The 22,410-nt window shown below is 37.4% G+C and overlaps 1 protein-coding gene across 1 annotated transcript in view; it reads right to left on the bottom strand.

Annotated features, from left to right (window-relative positions):
• Positions 1 to 22,410, bottom strand: part of med13a (mediator complex subunit 13a) — a 229,515-nt gene that overhangs the window by 43,286 nt on the left and 163,819 nt on the right. Inside the window, exons 11-17 of the mRNA XM_039757031.1 lie at positions 17,604 to 17,685; positions 15,571 to 15,692; positions 13,480 to 13,570; positions 11,198 to 11,409; positions 10,729 to 10,925; positions 7,564 to 8,486; positions 1,423 to 1,590 (exon numbers count right to left, since the gene is read on the bottom strand). Coding sequence (XP_039612965.1) covers positions 1,423 to 1,590; positions 7,564 to 8,486; positions 10,729 to 10,925; positions 11,198 to 11,409; positions 13,480 to 13,570; positions 15,571 to 15,692; positions 17,604 to 17,685 — 1,795 coding nt within the window. The remainder of the gene's footprint in view (positions 1 to 1,422; positions 1,591 to 7,563; positions 8,487 to 10,728; positions 10,926 to 11,197; positions 11,410 to 13,479; positions 13,571 to 15,570; positions 15,693 to 17,603; positions 17,686 to 22,410) is intronic.

The raw sequence follows: 22,410 nt of genomic DNA, 5'->3' as shown, positions 1-22,410 counted from the left end.
CTTTTAGTAGAAAGGCACAGGTGTGACATTCACAACAGCAACTATTCACCAATTAAGTGTTGTTGAATTAATACACTGCTCAGAAGGCCAACGTATAACATTCCAAAATATTTAAGTTAAATGGGTTATTCAAAAAAGAATTAATAAAAAGTAATAAGCTTGTCTTTAAAAAATAAAATCTAACGAAAATAAAAATGAATACTGACTCTCTAAAGGTTTTCTTCGAACCAACTAACAATCAAATAAATAGAATCATAGTACTGTCCTATTTTTATTTAACATCTAAGACAGTGACACTATCCAGAAAAATAAAACTAATTTCAAAATACTTTTTTAGATTTTATTTGCTCTCATATGGCCAACAATTCGGATTTTAGTTACTTTGGACTAGAACAAATTAACATGGCACTAATAATCAATAGCAATCCACAGGCAGTAAAGCAATGTTTCACCATTTCATAAGCAATTAAACCTGAATTAAAATACCTAAAGGAATTGGCATTTCTACACAGACATCATATGGAGAATATAGACTGTGAATATCAATACCACAAAAAATGACTATGTCAAAAAAGTTATATAATACTTAATATACGAAGTTGAACATGTTCTTGTGTGTGTGTTTGACCAGTATGCTCATTTAAAATGTTGAAACTACCTTTGACAAATTTTGCACAGATTCCCTATTTGTACAGGGAATGACTACAGGCTATGTCTGTTTCAGATTCAGTTGGGTAAACATACTTGTTTCTGTCCAGTATGCAATTCCACAACACTGACCGAAGCTCAACAGCTGCAACCATCTGAAACAGAATTCCCTTGTGTTCAGGAGAACACTACAGACAATGTTTCTGAACACTTCTGTAGTTTAGAATGTTTTGCCGCTAAATTTAGTTGGCAGCACCAAAATACCCCTTCTAGTTTTTTAAAAAAAGGCAACTAAAAACACTGCAATGTTCTGCAGCTTTGACAGTTTCAGCTTTATAGTACTGAAGGAGGATCTATTGATACTCGTGTATATGAAGACATCAAATATAGGCCTGATATATCAGTGGCCAGTATTATTCGTCAGACTTTGATCACATTGCATTGCTTTCTTTAATTTAAAATGATCAATTTTCTTGTGCGAAAAAAAAAAAAAAAAATTAGGAAAAATACAAAATCAAGAATTTCTCCTAACGCATTATTTACTATAAGGAAAATTGACAAGAAAAACAAACGCATCACGTAAACAAACAAGAAAGCTGCTATTTGGCCATAGAATAAAACATGTATTTGGTACCAATTTTCACCATTGCAAAACTGAGAAGGTAAAGAATGCATGCAGATAAATAACTATATGAAAATACACAAACATTAATGCACATAAAATATCAAAAAAGAGGATGAGATGAAGTAGAAGTAAAGCAAAATTTTATTTACCATAAGTCCCTCTTCCAGCCATTTTATGAAACTGCTGCCATGTTAAAGGACCCTGGAAGCCCCATGATCGCACTGTTCGTTTTTTCTGAATTGTATCCTGTAGTATTGGCTGAAGAGACAGCAGTACCCTCAGAATATCCTGGGAGCAAATCATGCTGACATCCACAGCTAAATGGTAAGATCAAATATATTATTATTGTAGAAACAGCAAGAACAAGTATGAGGTTTATGACATTTCTTATAGCAAGCCACAGAAGGTGAAAAGTTAATCTGAAATGTTATATCAACGCCAGGAGTACTTCTTCCTATAGCCACATAGTTAATTTACATTATTTATTCTATTTCATTATCCATCTTATTGTAACAAATAATGATTAGTTCAGTTTAATTAGCAATTTCTTTATCTAAGGTGAGCTTTCAAGAGTAAAAAACCTTTCAAGGACACAGATTTTTTTTTAAACTTACAGCAACTGACTAGCTTTAGAATACAGTATAATACCCTACTTTCTAAGTCACACTGGCAACCTGTTGTTTATGGTGTTATACAAGTTCAAGTCTATTTTCATGTGTAGCAGCAGCAATCCGTTTCAACAGATTGTTAAAAAAAAATCAACTTTAAAATAAAGTTTGACTAACACTGCTTTTCTTAAAGCACTAAATTTGTTACACTGATAAATGTCTTCCGAAGGAAGGAATCTATCCTTTATTTTATCTTTGGTTATTGAATTTATTATTTATTTCATACATGTGGGCCAAAGTACCAACAGTACAACTAGCTTGTGTGGATGTCCTTGATGGACCACATTGTTTTTAAAAAACTGCAGTTAAGTTATTGTTTAACTGCAATAAAGTGGCTCAATGTATGTTCAATTGTGTCCCATGTGATGGTTTAGCATCCTGATTGTGAAGTGTCCAGCCAGAAAACAATCCAGCAGCCCACAACTCTCCATTAGAAAGAGTATGGAAAAATTAATTGAAGACTTTAAAAAAAACTAGGGTCTTAAAATTATTTTTCACCCTAATGTTCGTTAAAACCGAGGGAATTCTTTTGAAATGTTCCCTCATTTCAGTGTACACAAACACCTAGAAAGGTTGTTTAAAATTCTCAGTATGACGTACAAAGTCAGTATTGATTCTGAAATGCATTCTGTACCAGACTACATGAAAATATTCTTAAACATACTTTAAAATGTTTTGGAATCATACAGAATACAGCAGATTCAGAAAATATTCAGACACTACACATTTTTTTTAACCATTTCCTAAAGTTGCACCCTTATTCTAAAATCATTTAAGTTATTTTTTTTCCCTCATCAAACAAACTTAATACCACAGAATTACACAGAGAAAACAGGATGTTAAAATTTTTTGAACTATCATATTGACACAAGTATTGAGACCATTGAATACGATACTTGAAAAACTGCTCAGATGTATCCCATTCTACTAACAATTATTGGCATGTTTTTTGCACGTTGTTCGGAGACCACTTGTGGTAAATTAAAATGACCGGACATGATTAGGAAAAGCACATGCCTGTCTAAATGAGGTGCCACAGCTGACATTATGTATCCAGGGTATAAACCAGGTTAAGAAATCTGTCTGCAGAGTTTAGAGATAGTATTATGTTGAGGCTAGGGAATACTATAAAACATTTCTGCATCATTGAATGACCCTGAGAGCACATTTAACTAACGTTCACAATTCCTAAATGTCCTTTTGTCATTCAATATTTACAAAGATTGTTGTACACAAGGAACACAAATCACAGTATTTCATTCCCTATATAATTCCTTAAAAATGCATTGCCAAATAAAGACCAACACAGACTTCAGCTGTGAGGAATGCAGCAGGGTGACAACCTTCATCTGACTGAATGTGGGGTTTGGGGCATAGCAGGCTGCGTTCTGCTAAACCAAACCTTTGCAAAACAGAAAACAGGCTATTAGTGTAGTGATAAGGAGCTACAAGCTTCTTGGCTCATGGCAGGAACATATAAAGAGGTCAGGAACAATGAAAAAAATCAAGCTTCTGTAAAAATAAATAAATAATTTCCCCTTAAGGACAAATGAAGTTCTATCTATACATATAAACTGTGATGGTGTTGCTTCAGTGTCCGGAATGATTAGATTAGTCATAGCTGAAGGAAAGCTAATTAGAGTACAGTACAAATATATCCTTAATAAAAACCTGCTCCAGAGCACTATGGAGCATGGAATATATTAATGACGTTGATTCTGCTAGTTAGTAAACTTGGGAAATTCACAGATGCCACTAAAATTGAAAGATGGCAGACACTGATGAGGCAGCAAAAACAATTCAAAAGGACCTGGGCCACCTTCAGAACTGGATGAACACTTTTAAAATGCAGTTTAATGCAGAAAAGAGCAAAATGCTGCACAGAAGGAGGAACATAAATTATAAATATAAGAATGGAGACACTGTCATACAGGAAGCAATGTCTGAAAAGGATTTTGGGGTGCATGTTGACACAAAACTTTCATTGATTAAGCAATACACAGAAAAGTTAAAGGCAAAAAATGTCAGTCTGTATCATAAAATCTGTTGAATTTAAGTCAAGGGACATTATGCTCAAACTATGTAATACACTAGTAAGGCCACATCTGGAGTACTGTGTGCAGTTCTGGTCACCAGGGCACATGTAAGACATAGCAGCACTTGAAGCTTTGCAGATTAGAGCAACCAAGTGCATCCCAGGACTTAAGGACATGTCCTACTCTGTTTAGTCTTAAGCAGAGGAGACTGTGTGGGGACCTAATCCAGGTAGTTAAAATAATTAAAGGCATTGATAAAACACAACCAGTAATATTCTTTTGGCTTAAGGATGAATCATGTACTCGAAGACATTAGTGGAAAATTAAGTTTTAAATGCAGTTCCCCTTAAGTCAGAAACATTTCTTTACACAAAGAGTTGTGGGACCCTAAAACAAACTACCAAGACATTTAGTTGAAGCAGAAACCTTGCAAACATTAAAGAAAATGTGCATGCAATGCTGGAACAGCTTAGCCATTAGCAAAACAAATGGGCTGAATGGTTTCCTCTCATTTGTCAAATGTGTTATGCTTCCAACAGGACAAACACCCTAAGCACGAAACAAAGACAACACAAAATTGGCTTAGGGACAGCTTTGGGAATACCCTTAAGTGTTCCAGCCAGAGGCAATGAACCTAATGGAAAATCTCTGGAGTGACGTGTCCACTGATAATCCACATTCAACCTTATAAAGCTTGGAGAAAATCTGCAGAGAAAAATGGCTGAAAATCATCAAATCCAGGTATCTGAAGTTTGTCACCTTATACCTTTAGGAGACTGTAGAATGTTATCGCTCCCAAAGATGCTTCAAATAAACACGGAAGAAAGGGTCTGAATTTAAGATTTCAGTTTCAAATTTTTAATAAATTTGAAACAACTCTTAAATTCTGTTTTTGCTTTCTCATTCTAGGGTATTAACTACTGCCTAATGAGTTTAAAAAAAAAATGATTTTAGCATAAAGCTGCAACATACATTGTGAAAGACATGACGAGGTCTGATTGCTATCAAAAAGCACTGTAGTTATAAACTTTGTGACACAATGAAGGGAAACTTTAAATATAGACCAGCTTTTTGAAGGTACTGTATAGTGAAAAGAACCTGCTGAAGGTAAGACTACCAAACCAGTGCATTACAGGAAATAGGTTTAACTCAGGAGGACACATTTTTCCATTGAAGATCATAATATTCTAAGACTCATTAATCCATGTAATGAATGGTGGGATACCCACAAACATAAGAGAATGTACCAAAAAAACACTCTATTCTATTGTATCAAATGCTGCTTGGCTTTTCTGTCTTTCTTAAATATTAGGAAAACTGTCATGATAAGGCAGTTTGAGTATATGTTTTTTTGCTGTAGGTGGCTTCAATTACATTTTTTACATTGTTTCCATCAATAAGAACTTAAAACAATAATTGGCTAAAACTTTTAATGTATTTTTCACTTAAAATATCACTTCTATTACCTCTTTTTATCCAGCTAACTTTAAATGTGCCTATTACAACACAAAAAAGGCTTTGTTACCACTATATAGGCCACTAAAGTAGGTTTCGTATTACTACTCCAATCTAGTCTATAAATAACCATATTTCAGCCCCGGTATTAGCCAGTTTGTGTGTTAAAACTGTATTTTATGAAGACTTCCTTGTATTTTAAATTAAACAATTAAAGAATAAACAAACAATGGACAGCTTAAGGAACACAGGATATACTATTTTTCTATACATCTTCACCCCACTAGATCTAATCAGACCTAGCCAACTATAAATGCACGAAAGACAATGTTAAACAATATGAACAAATGCCGATTTAAAATGGAAAACAGGCAATCATGTTAACATTACACTAGTGCACACTAGTTACAATACATATAAAAGCCCATGTTACTTTGGATTCACAAAAAAATATTGGAGTGTGTCTACAACATATTATAGAAAACAACATCATCCTACCCAACACAATGTCAGGGCTTTGCACTAAACTTAAACACATGTTTTCGAATGGAACTTTCAGCCAGCAGAGCAAAGCACGCTAGACAAAGGTGATCAGTGCTTTATCAATAGTTACAGTAAGGAAACTCCTCCCTAACAATGTATCCATTTCCTTTATATCATGCATAAACAGAATTTCAAATATACAGTAAATTGTATATCTCAAGTTGTATTGAGGGGACAATGTGACGTGTTCCTGAGCTCACTTTTCTGCTTGAAATTTAGAGCAAAATATTCATAGGAATCAAAAGCTAGACAATTCATAGCCAACAGAGGTGTTTGGGCTAAAAAATGAAGGCTACAACATAGACAATGAATTAACAAAAAATGAAACTGTAATAATAATCAAAGTGGCTTAGCAAATGAGACAAAAAGCTGGCAAAAGAAAGTTAAACAATCAAAAGTGTAAGGACTGCAGTGCTCTTTGACTGCGTTCAATAAGGCTGGCTTAATTCAAGCCACAAGCATCTCTCAGAAATGTCTTGCACAAAAACCTGCATTCATACTCTACAAAATATCGCTCTCTGATGTACATCACCATATAATGAGTTGAGCTGTGTGCTCTTTGTTTCTGGCATGCTGAACAAAGTTTTCCACAGCCGGTTTCTTGTTGTGGTAGGGGAAAAGTGGACTAAGGAGAATCTTCCTAATGCCGTGGGACTCATTGGATGGTGACTTTCATTTCTTGACAAGACTCAGTTAAAAAGAGATCTCAGACTGGCCACCCAGTATGTCAATCAAGTGGCAAATGCCATAGGGAGGATATATGACAGACTAAACTTTAAAATTTTTTTTTTTTGTAATGCAACGCGAACTACCTGCACTACCTTTGCAATCTACCGGTCGATCGTGATCAACGCATTGGGCACCCCTGATTTACATCATTTATAATGGTCCCTTATGATGTATTTGCATAAACGTGCTTTTTCTTGTCTGTAACAGTCTGTATGATGAATGCGGGTGTTGACTTTGTAACATTCATCAGCACCATTATTAGCAGTCATGAATCTCATATTTTGCATGTTTCTTTAATCTTACTTTTTCTATGTTAATAGATAGGTAAGTTACATGCCATTGCCGGAGAAGTATCTATAAAGGGATGCTTGAAATTCTGAGTAGGGAAGTGATTTATTGTTAGAAACAGAGCTGTTTCAGCAAAACTCTACTTTCATTTTCCATTAATTTCTAGACAGAAGATCCACTGCCTGTTTTGAACTCTTCCTCCACTGACCCTCCCTCATTTCCACAACCCCACTCAAGACTGCCAGGCAACAAGGGTGGAGTCAACAGTGTTACACTTTGCATGCAGAAGATTTTGTGGATTTTATTTCCTATTCATAAGTTGATGTGGAAAATCAAATGAAACTGCAGAACATCATAACTTTGGCTTTTGCATATTGACTTTTCTTAGAAACAAGAAAGAAAATGTGATACAATGCCCAGCCCAAGTCGATATAATCCTAAGGGCCTGTCTGTTTCCTAACACCAAAAGTGAAGTATATTAAAAGACAAGATGACAAAGATTGAAAACACAGACGTAGATTATTTATTTCAGAAGCTTAACTGAAATCTTCCAAGTTGAAATATGTCTTACCATTTCTCTTGGACCAGTGGTGCAGACAAGTGTTCTTCACCAGTGTCTCATCCACTTTGCCTCCAGACATGTTATCCATGAACTGTCGACCATGCTCTAAAGCCATGTAGCAGTCATTATAATAGTCCCTTTCCTCCACACGAACAGAAGGAATGGTCACACTGCCATTTTTAGGCATCGACACTTCCATTTCAAATGCAGCAACTGGAAAAAATGGATTAGTGCACTGGTCCTGAATAAGCAGAATCAACTCATCTGGGACCTTGTCTTTAAATGCGCTCCGCTCCAGAGAGGCATTCCTGAGTGCTTCGAATCTTTTTTCTGTATCCCGGCTGATATCAGAGCTGCGACCCACAATATCTAGCTCATCTTCTAGGAAAAGGCCGGAGTTATTTCCAAAACGGCGATTCATGAATGCATTGAAACCACACATGCCTGGAGACTGAGCCTCACAGTTGGGGTCAGGGATGTACACCCCAACATCGGCATCTTTAATATTCATGTTGCAGACACAGATGCAACAACTGTCAAAATTACAATCCTTGAAGAGGTTCATAACTGACTCTGACAGGATGAGCGTGACATAAAGGCTGTGAGCTTCAGGGATGGAGGGCACTGTGGCAGGTTCAACAGAGTTCAGAGGTCGGCAAGTTGAGGGAGTAGAGGCTGGAGAGTACAAGTCTGAATTCTCATACTTGAGGGAACCCTGCACACTTGAAGGTCCCCCGCAACCTCTTGGAGTGCGAGGAGTCCTGGGTGTCCGTGGCGTAGGGGCAGAAAACCTTGGAGTGGCAGGGGAGGGCAATATTCCAGCACCACTATTGCTTGGAGGTGCACTGTTCGACATAAATGGAGTATGTGTCTGAGGTGTGTACGTTTGAACATAGTCTTGATCCATTGCACTTCCAACACTGGGAATATTTCTGAAAAAGAAAAGGTATATCAGCAAAAAAAGCATACCCTGTTGAAACACTGCTGATGAGAGTAATTGTCATATCTTTGTGTACAAAGAAAGTTTTATTGTAGACGATGCACCATTTTATATTTTCAGAGCTGCTTTAGATCACCACCAAAAGACAAGACACTAAAACTTCTCAAATTATAAAAGTATCAGAATGCTCAAAAACTATTTTACCCAAAAAGCAGTTTATCCTTGTTATTATTTCTGCTTATTCACCAGTTACTGTCTTGTTAACATTTTACAGAACATGCTGCCCATTTGTAATTCAAAAGACTGAGTTAAAGTAGATGCAGACAGGAATGGACCAATTAAAATCAGTTATCTAAAGAAAGGGTGGATCTTTACAAGGAAGTTACCTTTAAAGGGAGCAGTGAGAAGGAAGAGGCAGGAGACAATAACATTGGCAGGAGTGGGAAGAAAGTGCATGAAAAAAGTGTCTTGCCACTGGCAAACCACTTCAGGAACACACAACCATTTCTCTCATTCTTATAACACTTTATTACAGCTAGTTATTTCTTCTGAATGCTTTAAGATCTATGATCTATTATTAGAACAGCTTAATATTGAGAGACCCATGTGATATATTTTTTGTTTGCCTTGTGTGGGGTAATGTTTCAAGCTCATCATACTGCAATTAGAGAGGAATTTATAAATAGGTATTTGTTTCATTTGTTATTAATTTACTTCTACCTTTGCTTAACTTTTCGTTTGGTCATTTAAGTGCTATTGCGCAGTGGTATGGAGGAAACTAGTGGTACTCTTCTCTAATTATTTTTGTTACTGCTCTAGGGTGATAATACATAATTGGTCACAGCTGGGTAAGTTACAATCCTTGCCATTGGAATCACAAAAAAAAAAAAAAATCCTTGGATGAGCATTTGCATATGTAGGGAGGGTAAAATAAGCTAAAGCTTTATGTTCATATTGCTTTTTCATTGGGTGGGCAGAGAGCCCTTTTGGATAGGCACTGCCCAATTCCCACCGGATAAATTCCTGTAACCACACAATGTCTTTATCATCTCTACCCTTTCAGCATTACAAACACCATAACTTATATATCTGGTGATTGCAGGGGCATCTTCTCTAATTTTACTTTCTATTGTGAGAGTTTTTAACTATTTTGAGGCCTTCCCCAACAGTGTGACACACCAAAATGTACCTGTCTGTTGAGGGTTGGCTGTCTGTTGCTGAGGCAACTGCAGGTTCACAGCGCCACAGAGGCAACTGCAGGTTCACAGCGCCACAGAGGCAACAGCAAGCTCACCGCATTCCACGTGCAATGCATTGGGCATGAGGCAGAAACAATCCTTGGACAAGGCATCAGCTCATCGCAAGGTGAATACGAGCACTCACATACACTAGCATCATTTTAGTGTAACCAAAAAATGTATATCTTTGGAAGGAAACCCAGCAGGAAAACATGTAAAACCTAGGCAGGGAATATCAGCAACGTGACTCCCTGCAAGACAGCAGCGCTAACGTTCCACTACCGTGTCACCCCCATGTGTGTAATTATTAATTGTATTCATTATTTAAACGAAATTACTGATTTATCTGTAAAATGTAACATACATACTTTAATGCATTTAATTATGAAAATGATATCAAGTGTAAATCTAAGGATTCTAAATGTGCAGAGAATTGGAATACCATACATTTAATGTGCGCAGTGTGGCGATTTATTGCTGGCGACGGGAGGCAGCCTTAGAAAAAAAGATGGCACAGAAGACGGTATGTGAGACTTTTAAAATGTATCATATCATTATGATCGGGAATATTCAACGCTTGAATATAAAAGCACCACGATTACATCTGTATGTTGGCATTTTGCTTCACCACATCGGACCATTCATCAAACATCGAAGCGCGCGCGCGCACTCCAATCTCATAGGATCTGCAAAGCAGCTTTCTGTCACATGTAGATAGAAAACAGAGACTCTGACGTCACACTCCAACATTTAAAACACTGCGCCCCCCGACTTTTTGCTGGTACTGCAACTCGCGCACGCGTCGCGTTAATTTCTGAGGACCTGCTCAGAGGATGCATCAAATGAATGCTAGAAACGCATGGCAGCCATGATGCGGGCATGTATGCGCTCTGAGCGTGAAGTATAAACGAGCCCTAACACTACACAACACTACTGGAAACTCTTTAAAAAACATTTACTGTTTTATTTATGTGAAATATTTCATGTCTTACGCACCCATCTTTCAAAAATGTCATTGCTGGGACAGGGTTGATAAGCTCCAGTTTGCTAACTGTCCAGCTTGGTCTGTAGATGCACTCCTCTGGCAGTTTGATTGGAGGCAGGCACTGACTAGGTAGAGTTTTCAGGGGTGCAAACATAGAGCAGCCCACCAGGGCTTGACAGGTCTCAGGTTTATACACAAAAGAGAAATCCTTAAAGAAAAAGAAAAAAAAAGTTTAGTGGGAAAAATACAATGATAATTAATGGAATACTGCTTAATTTTTTCTCAATAATCTTTGTCTTGGCCATATGACAGAAACAACAAGCTCACTATAATTCCTATGCAATTCAGACAGTGGAGACAAAGTGCAAGTCTTGATTCAACTGCTGCACATCACGGCCAATAATGTTTTGGTTAGTGCTCAGCCCACATTAAACACTATGAGAACAGGTGCTCTACAGTGTACACAAAATGTGTTGTTACCTTAATCTCTGATGGTTTTGGACTACAAAATCCTTCTTCAATCTCAATTTTAAACTGGCCACCTAATGTTGAATTGCCATCTAGGACCGTTATTCCAGATGCACTATCCATACTGCCATAATCCTTGTTGTTCATGTTCATTGGTGAGTAGCCCATGATGTGCTGTTCGAGTGATGGAGGAGTTGGAAACATTTGATGAAGGTCAGCAGAACCTAGTAATGGAAAAGTAAAGACTTTTTTGTAATACTCTGACACATTCCACTTAATCCTTTATAGTAACATTAGCCTAATGATACTCGAATGTTTACTTCTTTTGTAAGTCGCTTTAGTTAGTGTCTGCTAAGCAAATAAATGTAAATATTGTATTTTTTGCTCCATAAGATTAACTTTTTTCCCCAAAATAAGGTTGGAAATGTCTGGGCGTCTTGTGGAGCAAATACTGTGTCACAGACCTTGATGTATATTTCCTGACAAAAGTCGGCATCCAGCGACAATCAGCTGTTAATGGCGACAAAACTCACCATTACGTTACAGGCATTCCCTCTCTGCTTGGAGGAATTTTAGACAAATTGACTCGGCATCTAATCCTTGCGTGTGTGTGAGTGAAGACATGTAAACAAAGGCAAGATGGCATCAACATCTCATGAGGGAGCGAAGCGAGTGCAGAAAACAAAAATACTCAGCAGACGATGTACAGTATATATACACTCATATACTGTATATACATATATATACAGTAGAGTCTCGCTTATCTGACATAAACGGGCCGGCAGAACATCGGATAAGCGAAAATGTTGGATAATAGCAGGTGTTAAGAAAAAGCCCATTAAACGTCAAACTATGTTATAATTTTACACATTATGAACCTAATAATCATGTTTTACAACAAAACAACAGAATAAATTAACTGAAAAAATGAAATTACAGTTACAGAATTGTCTGGAGTCAAATACAGTATGTACTGTACTTAAGTTCAGTCCTGTGATGATTTAAAGACATTTTTGATCGTAGTCTGCTTTCCTGATGAGTGCCGTTTCTTCGCTGTCAAGTCTCGCCATCTTTGCAGCATCATTATGTTGATTCCTGTAGCTTCTTCTTGTTGCTCAATGTAATAATTGCAGTTTCTAGAGCCTTAACTCCGTCACTCATATAGTCAACATCCGTACGAGCGTATACTGTTTACTACAGCACTGTGACTGTGTGTGTGTGTTTGTGCTGTGACGTGCGAGTCCCCGTCTTGCACTCGAAAACAGTCAGGCAGGGTCGGGGGAAAAGTAACACTGTGCCCTGCACATTTATAATATTCCTTGTATCACACATCGATGGCAGGTGCTTATAGCATGCCCGTGATCTTTTCGGATTGGCCTTTATGGCGAACTGCTACAGTGCTGGGAGACTGCAATTGCTTTGGGACGCTCTTCCGCGTGTCGTCCAGTTGGGTGGAATCCCACAAGAGTTTAGAAACTCACTCACACCAGCCATGATTCTTTTCAAAGGTAAAGTGCAGGTTGATTTGCTTTATTTATTCTTACTTTATCTTATGTATTAATTATTTTTATATGAATAGTTTTGGGTTGTGGAATGAATCATCTGAGTTTCCATTATTTCTTATGGGGAAATTCGCATTGATATACTGTATGAGAGCTTTGGACTGCGTGCACATTTCCAGAACGAATTCCAGGTTCCACTGTAATTAGCTGCGGTAGAGTCAGGAGCTACAAAAAATACACTGGCAACTTGCAGTTCTTGTTGCTAATTGATGCATTTTTTTTTTTTGGGGTGGGTTGTCAGATAATATGGAATGTTGGATAAATGAGACTCTACTGTATATATACACACAAATATATACATATAATATCTTTAATTTAATATTGTTCTTTATGTATGCTGCTGCTGGAGTATGTGAATTTCCTCTTGGGATTAATAAAGTATCTATCTATCTATCTAATGGTAATTACTATAAATCTTGCAATTTCCTGAAAATGAAATTCTCTCTCATGCGGGGGTTGTGGGTGGGGGGAGAAAGATGAAAGAAAAAGTCCAAATATATTTGAACTGCCTGTGCTTCAGTTGTAAAAACAAAAGAAATGTAACCAAATATATCTTAAATGTTAATAATTCTACTTTGGATAAAGGCATCAGCCTGACAATGATAAAGTTATGAAAAATAACCAACTTGTGTCTCCTTGAAAACATGAAACATGGTCCTAGTTTAGAAAGATTGCTGTGCAAAACATTTCATATTAAGAATGCTGTAAAGAATTTGAGAACGAAAATCTTACTTATACAAGGGATGGGATCCAGTGTTGCTGGTTTAGATTCTTTTATGTTGAATTTATCTTCCACACCATTTACAACTCTTCTGGAACCAGGCTGCCAAAAAAAAAAACAACATAATAAAAAAAAGAGCTTATTTTCAGAGAAATAAATATGTACGTTTAATGTAAACTTTGGTGACGAGTGGGCATTGACAGAAGAATTGTTTGGAAGACCCAAAGACCCAGCACCCAAGAAAGACCCAAAGATCTTAATGGTATGACAAGCAGATAACCCTGCGCAGAGGCATGGAACAGACCCTATTTAAAACATCTGTAGTGCATCTAGAACCTGTAGGCCAACAACAGTGGTCAGGAAAGCCATTTGGAAAAAGTGTGGCCTTAGTTTTTTTTAAGAGTATGAAAATTACAGTTTACCTGCTTAGGTATGATAGGAGATGCACCATTTCAAGAGAGTGCAAACATTAACCGCAAATGTTGCTCAGAGATGGAACGAACACTCTGATGAACTCCTAAACATATACTTCTTTGAGTAGTAAGTGCTAGAAGCAATGTTTGGGCCTGAATTAATCTCTATTGATAAGGTCAATGGGGTGATTAGAAAGTGCCATTGTGTCTAACATGTTTCCATTAATTTTGTGTAGAAGGCAGAATGTTGAGATTCTGCCTCACAACCTTTAGCCCATGGAACAGTCCCTACACAATCACTGAACCTCAGACACAGAAGCAACAATGTGGATTCCTACCTCTCTGTGGAACCGTAAACTGACTTTGATCTTATGCAGCTGTGCCAAGGAGTCTGTTAATCCTGTCTGAATGTACTCTGAGGACTTAAAAGATTTCACTGTGTACACTGTGCAATTATGTGAGATGTAGGGCAGATAGGAGTTGTGCTTGCGTACTTGTCATTAACTTAAAATTGTTTAATGTGGATGTTACCGTAGATGTATTCCTTCTTCTGTACATGATTTTAAAGAATCTTGAGGCATAGAGAATGTGTGGAAAGTATTCAGTTTGAGAACTTAAGGACTGCATCTTTGCTGTGTGCAAATGACAATGTCCTCTTGGCATTAGTCTGTAATCCCTTATGCACACTTGCATGGCTCTCAGCTGCCCTGGATATATCTTGGAAGATAATTACCACCATCATATTAATCTCTCAGTAAATCTTTGTTCCTGTATGCAAGTGGCAAGCACATGCACAGAGTGGTGGAGTATCTGTACCATGAGTTATTATTAACAAGTGTCGGATTTCAAATGAGTGCAGTGCCAGCAGTTCTGTAATGTACTCGAGTGCACGGGAGGCTACTGACTACAATTATAAGCAACAAAAAGAACATTGCTGTGCAGAGTTGCTGTAGCAGCTCAACAACGTGGGAAGAATGAAGGAAACGGCTGCTTTTCTGAATCAACAAGAATTAGATGAGGTGGTCTAAGTATGATGCAAGATGCCTGTATGTACTATTGTGTAAAATCTACTCAGACAATATCCAGTACTTGGGGAAGGGACCTTCTTTCCCTCAAAACTGATCTGAAAGCATTTCGGAATTCTCCAGGAGAAAATACAAGAAATTTGGGATAAGGTAAAAGATCTGTCCATCTCAACATATTGCTGCTACAAGTCTCATCGGGGTAAATGCAAGAACAATTAGATAAATCTATTTGCCAAGCCTGCAAACAACTATTAGTTAGCAAATGGTACCAAAAAACGGTTTCAGCAAACAAGGTGTGTTAAAATCCAAGAAATGTAGTAAATGTTTTATATTAAGAATCAACAGCGTGTGCATGTTTACAAGGAAATCTAGACTTATTAATGTTAAATTACAGCAACTCAAAATAGGCACATTTAATGTTTGTCTTATTCCCAGTAAATTCTGTTAAGTACCGAAAGGTCACGTGAACCGCTCTGTGCCTCCAGAATGTGTACTAGCATGACACAAAGTCTCCAGAATTTACTCCATGTTTTATGTTAATTTAAGTATTTGGTGGTTAAACACTGGGAGCTGTGGTTTAAGATGTTCAGCATTTCGTCTCATGGTGCAACTGCAAGGACACAAACTTAAAACTTAAGAGACTGCACTTTGGAAACATTCTTACTGCCAGGTCATCTTCGTCAGAATTAAACAGATTGTCCAAGTCATTGATGGAAACTGCCAAATCAGTTTCATGAATCAGGCTAGTTGAAGACATACGGCTGTGAGCTGCTGCACTCTGGCCATCTACAAAAAAAAAAAAAACCACGTCTTAATATTAAACTCATCCAATATGGACAAAAATATGGAAAATCAACCCCAGAAATCCCTTAACCAGATTTCAGTTCACTCAAATAATAAGGGCTCTGAACAGATTGTCACAAATCTTTTATGAACACTGCCAAACAATTTAGTGGACTTAAGGAGATGTATACATATACAGTTGTGCTTGAAAGTTTGTGAACCCCTCAGAATTTTCTGCATAAATATAACCTAAAACATCAGATTTTCACTCAAGTTCTAAAAGTAGATAAAGAGAAACCATTTAAACAAATGAGATTAAAATACTATACTTGGTCATTTATTTATTGAGGAAAATGATTGAATATTACATATTTATGAGTGGCAAAAGTATGTAAACCTCTAGGATTAGCAGTTAGTTTGAAAGTGAAATTAGAGTCAGGTGTTTTCAATCAATGGGATGACAATCAGGTGTGAGTGGGAACCCTGTGTTATTTAAAGAACAGGGATCTATCAAAGTCTACTTTTCACAACATGTTTGTGGAAGTGTATCATGGCATGAACAAAGGAGATTTCTGAGGACCTCAGAAAAAGAGTTGTTGATGCTCATAAGGCTGGAAAAGCTTACAAACCCATCTCTAAAGAGTTTGGACTCCACCAATCCACAGTCAGACAGATTGTGTATAAATGGAGGAAATTCAAGACCACTGTTACCCTAACCAGGAGTGGTTGACCAACAAAGATCACTCCAAGAGGAAGGCGTGTAATAGTTGGCGAGGTCACAAAGGACCCCAGGGTAACTTCTAAGCAACTGAAGACCTCTCTCACATTGGCTAATGTTCAAGTTCATGAGTCCACCATCAGGAGAACACTGAACAACAACAGTGTGCATGGCAGGGTTGTAAGGAGAAAGTCACTGCTCTCCAAAAAAAAAAATTGCTGCTCGTCTGCAGTTTGCTAAAGAGCACGTGGACAAACCAGAAGGCTACTGGAAGAATGTTTTGTGGACGGATGAAACCAAAATAGAACGTTTTGGTTTAAAAGAAAAACACTGCATTCCAGCATAAGAACCTTATCCCATCTGTGAAACATGGTGGTGGTAGTATCATGGCTTGGACCTGTTTTGCTGCATCTGGGCCAGGACGGCTTGCCTTCATTAATGGAACAATAAATTCTGAATTACTGTATATCAGAGAATTCTAAAGGAAAATGTCAGGACATCTGTCCATGAACTGAATCTCAAGAGAAGGTGGGTCATGCAGCAAGACAACGATCCTAAGCACACAAGTCGTTCTACCAAATAATGGATAAACAAGAATAAAGTTAATGTTTTGGAATGGCCAAGTCGAAGTCCTGACCTTAATCCAATCGAAATGTTGTGGAAGGACCTGAAGCGAGCAGTTAATGTGAGGAAACCCATCAACATCCCAGAGTTGAAGCTGTTCTGTAAGGAGGAATGGGCTAAAATTCCTCAATGCCGGTGTGCAGAAATGATCAAAAGTTACGGAAACGTTTAGTTGCAGTTATTGCTGCAAAGGGGGGACACAGCATATACTGAAAGCAAAGGTTCACATACTTTTGCCACTCACAAATATGTAATATTCAATCATTTTCCTTAATAAATAAATGACCAAGTATAATATTTTTGTCTCATTTGTTTAACTGGTTTCTCTTTATCTACTTTTAGGACTTGAATGAAAATCTGATGATGTTTTACATCATATTTATGCAGAAATACAGAAACATTTTTAAGGGTTCACAAACTTTAAAGCACAACTGTATTGTGTTTATACATACACATACAGTACATATATACATACATAGTCATACATATTCTTTATTACTTATTCTTTTTTAAAAAATCCATCCAAAAGACAATAAAAAACATCACACAAATTCTTAAAAGCTGTCTCAAACCTGTCTTTGATGATGGATTGAAAAGCGACATGGCATCCTCTCCATCAGCAGCCATGGAGTTTCCCGTAGAACCATCTTCAGCCTAAATGAAAACACAAAAACATTCATAAACATTATATTTTAATATCACCAATATAACATACTTCCTATTTAAATACATAGATCTAAATATTGCAGAGTAAAACAACAAATTAAACAAAAAGAGAGCTAGATTCCCCCAAATACTGAAGCTCCAATTACACATGTATATAATCCAATGTTGAATCCTGTTATGGGTTTTAAACATACACTCATTTAATCACTTTGATGTACAAATTCAATGAACAAATGTCTATGAAAAAGTGGATTCAGGTATATATACATTTTCTAAATCGTATCTTGTAGTGTGGATCTGCTATTAAAGTAGGATTATGACTACGGCAGGAGGTACTTTTGACTATTCATTTTTAAAAGTATCTAGGCTATCAGTGAATAGGCTGCCTAATATATATTTTTAAGAAATTTATTTAGTCAAGTATGTGTGTGAATATATATATCATACAGGATATAAATAATATATCGTACTGATATGCATGCATAAGCTACACAGATGTATACATGTGCATATAAGTACACATTTCTATTTTTTCACATATTATAGACCAGTGGTTCCCAAACTTGGTCCTGGGGACCCACTGTGGCTGCAGGTTTTTGTTCCCACCAGATTCATAATCATTGATAATTATCGATTACAACTGATCTCATTTAATTAGCTGGTCTTTTTTATTCTTCTCTTATTCTGAATTCAGAAAAACACAACAGTATGGTTTTTACATTTATAAGACACTTAGAAATATTCCTATTTTTTTCTAAAGCTATAAATGCTTAACTCTCTATTGTTGTTTTCCTATTTTTCCCCTTTTCCTGTGTAGTTTGTTCCCTTCTTTTAACCCTAATACTGACAATTAACAACCAGCATAGCAGACACCTGGGATGATGAAAGCTGCAATGACCCCACTAATTAGTAAATAATCAATTAAATAACCAGAGCACCTGGAAAAGTGGAATGAAAATTAGGTTGAAAATACTGTTAACAACTTTAAAAAATTACATATTCCCCATATAACTGCTTAGTCCATTTTAATAAAAAAATCTACCAAGCTTAGTTTTGTAATTTCTACATTGATTCCAAAACACAGAAACTGGGAAATAACGACCCACTTAATTAGGCTAAGAGTTCAATGAAAAACGGATGTTGGTTGGAACAAAAACCAGCAGCCACAGTGGGTCCCCAGGACCAAGTTTGGGAAGCACTGTTATAGACCATGCACTTAGTAATTACAGGTACATCTATTGATTGTTTATTTCCCTTCACAAAAAAAAAAACTTTAGGGAAATGAACCAAACTGTCATCTTTTATATGTGGATTTCTATAAATATTTAACTTAATACCTCTAGGTATTACCGATTATTGTCCAATCATTTGTGTCTCATGTCAAGTCTGAGAGCATGCACTGTTACAGTGCATTGCCATACCCACTACATGACGAAACAACTGGGGATCCTGGTTTTTGTCTGATGAACGTAATTTTTAGGAAGATGTTACCTAGGATTTTAATAATGTCAACTGTTTCCATGTTGTTATGTCGGGTTTGGGGTTGGGGGGGTTTAATGGGGGGCAGCAAGATGACTTTTACCATCTCTCTCTAGCAGAAAATTACTTTGCTGAAAACTTGCAAAGCCAGCAAAAGTCAATTATGCTGAAAAAATGCTATAGTGGGCCAGCTACCTACCTATTTCTATTTCTTACAGCACAGTTGTAGTCTTAAGAGTCTCTTAACTGTGCCTAAGAGTACTGAGTCAAATGATAAAGAGTTACTATAAGATGCAAAGTCATTTAAAGAGAACACCTAGGTCTGGAAATGATTCCAGGCTCTAACTAGGGTATAAAGGTCATATCGAATCAAATTCCCTTTGAATCTGGAGTCAGCAGGAGGCTCAAAATAAAGGCTCTTATCGTCACGTTGATAAGTGCTACCACTGATGCTCTGAGACAGAAATGAAGAGGCTTTGAAACTCTGTTTTGATTTCATCAAAGACAGGAAAACAACCACATCAGTTACTCAGAACACCACAACCTTTGGTTGACTGGCTATTGCATTTGGGCTTTGTGACTTTGCATTTTTGCTATATTTGTTTCTGACTATACTCATCCTATTTTCTGAATATCTTTGGAATAAAATAGATTTGAACTCACAAAGCAAGTACTAAGATTAAACATAAACAATGAACAAGATTACAAAATTATGATACACCAAAACTGTTCTAGTATGTACACACTCCAGGTATCCTTGGTTAACCACTTAACAGGTCACAAAGTGGGGAAATATTAAACAACAAAAGGATTAAATTACAGTCTAAATCAAAGTATTAACAAATGTGACTTTACATCACCATCATTACAGAACTGACAACGATTTTGCAGCTATTTCAAGATGTGCAACATTTCCTGTTTTAATGGGGGTGGGTACAATGCAATGTGTAAACTACAAAACATTAAAAAGGTATGCTGGATATGCCTTTAATTCGATAAGTCTGAAATACTTAAACTTTTAAAAGTTGTGTTCAACGCATACATTATGAAAGTTCCGATCTAGGACTAAATGTGAAAAACACATTATCAACACATGGTCACTTCAAATGGATCAACTATCTCCTACAGACCTACAAAGCTGTTAATTTCCACAATTTATATTATATATATATATATATATATATATATATATATATATATATATATAGTAATCCTCGCTATATCGCTCGACTTTCGGCTTCACTCTATCGGATTTTAAATGTAAGCACATCTAAATATATATCACGGATTTTTCGCTGGTTCGCTTTCTGGACAATGGGTCTTTTAATTTAGGTTACATGCTTCCTCAGTTTGATTGCCCAGTTGATTTCATACAAGGGACGCTATTGGCGGATGGCTTAGAAGCTACCCAATCAGAGCATGTATTACATATTAACTAAAACTCCTCAATGCTATAAGATATGCTTCCCACGTGGCGCTTGTTTTGTTTGCTTTCTCTGTCTCTCTCACTCTCTCTGCCTGACGGAGGGGGTGTGAGCAGAGGGGGCTGTTTACAAAGTGGCTGTTTGCCTAGAACAGGGCTATTCAATTGGCGGCCCGCGGGCCACATGCGGCCCAGAATCAACCTCCGAGTGGCCCAGTCCGTGGTTCCGCCCATAGATAGTAAATTAATATATATTATTCATAAATTGTTATTTAATATAAATATATATATTATATTAATATAAATATATAGTATATTAATATAAATATAAAGTATTTATTATGTCTATGGTCCCGCCAAAAACGCGCATTCCTACGTAAATTACGTAGCCTGCAGCACGCAAACAATGCAGAGCGTGCCGGTAGTAGCTTAGATTACTATCAATATTGGCTCCAGCAGACCCCCGTGACCCTGTATTCGGATTCAGCGGGTTAGAAAATGGATGGATGTCTTTCTCAACACTGAAACGTAAAATTGCCAATGAAAACCGTAAGTTTAACCCTGCCTGGACTGACAAATACTTGTTTATTTTACCGCCACATCCAAACGCCAAACCGATGTGTTTAATTTGTAATGAGTGCGTTGGAGTATTTAAAGATTACAATGTGCGGAGGCATCATGTTGAGAAACACCACACTTTTCGCAACAATTTTCCAGAGGGATCTCAAGAGAGGGCTGCAAAAGTGCAGAGTTTGATTGCATCTTATAACCGGAGCAGTACTACCATGGTGCGGTCATTCACAGCATCCCTTCGTGTTTCCTGGATACTGGCAAAAAAGAAAAGGCCATTCACAGACTCTGAAACCGTGAAGGACTGTATGCTGGCTGTCGTGGATGAGGTGATAAATGACGATAAAATTAAAATGAGCGTGGTATCTGCTATAAAAAACGTACCCCTGTCAGATACTTCAAACATTCGTAGGGTTGAAATTTTTGCTGCAGATGTGTATGAAACGCTGTTAGGAGACCTGATGAAAGCTGATACTATGTCTATAGCAGTAGATGAGTCAACAGACAAAACTGATACTGCTCAGTTGTGCATATATGTCCGTTTTTTTGATGGCAAATGCTTCCGAGAGGAGCTGCTCGGCCAACTGCCGTTAGAATGACACACAACTGGCACTATAGTCTTTGGGAAAATTTCCGCCTTTTTTAAAGACAGTCGGTGGTCTGGATATGAAGCGTGTGTGCATGCTTGTGACATATGGGGCTCCGTCCATGACAGGGAAAGTGAATGGTTTGGCAGCACGTTGGTCCGCCGTTGCACCTTAGTTGATCTCCTTACACTGCATTGTGCATCAGGCGGTGTTGTGCGCAAAACTAAGCGGGGCGCTCAAAACGACAATGGACAGTGTTTTATGGCTATAATTAATTTTATTCGCTCCACATCAAGCCTCCAACACCGCTTATTCCGCGTGCTGTTGTCAGAAATGTCTGCTGAGCACCACGGCCTTCTTTTGCATAATGACGTGAGGTGGCTGTCCAAAGGCAAAGCACTGGAGCGTTTCTGCGGTCTCAGAAAATAGATCATAACTTTCCTCCGCGGCAGCAAGCAAAAAAAGGCAGAAACACAACACTTGAGTCGCATACTGGACGACAACTTCATGGCCAATGCCTGCTTTCTGAGCGACATATTCAATTCCTGAACGATCTCAATTTGGGACTACAAGGCAGAGACAAAACTGTCATCGACCTTGTGGAACAGATGCGCGCATTCCAAGTTAAACTGGGCCTTTTCGCAAATGATTTGA

The sequence above is a fragment of the Polypterus senegalus genome, chromosome 6 (assembly GCF_016835505.1).
Source record: "Polypterus senegalus isolate Bchr_013 chromosome 6, ASM1683550v1, whole genome shotgun sequence".
Lineage (NCBI taxonomy): Eukaryota > Metazoa > Chordata > Cladistia > Polypteriformes > Polypteridae > Polypterus > Polypterus senegalus.
The sequence above is the reverse complement of the archived record's forward strand: the minus strand, read 5'-3'. Positions and strand labels throughout refer to the sequence as shown.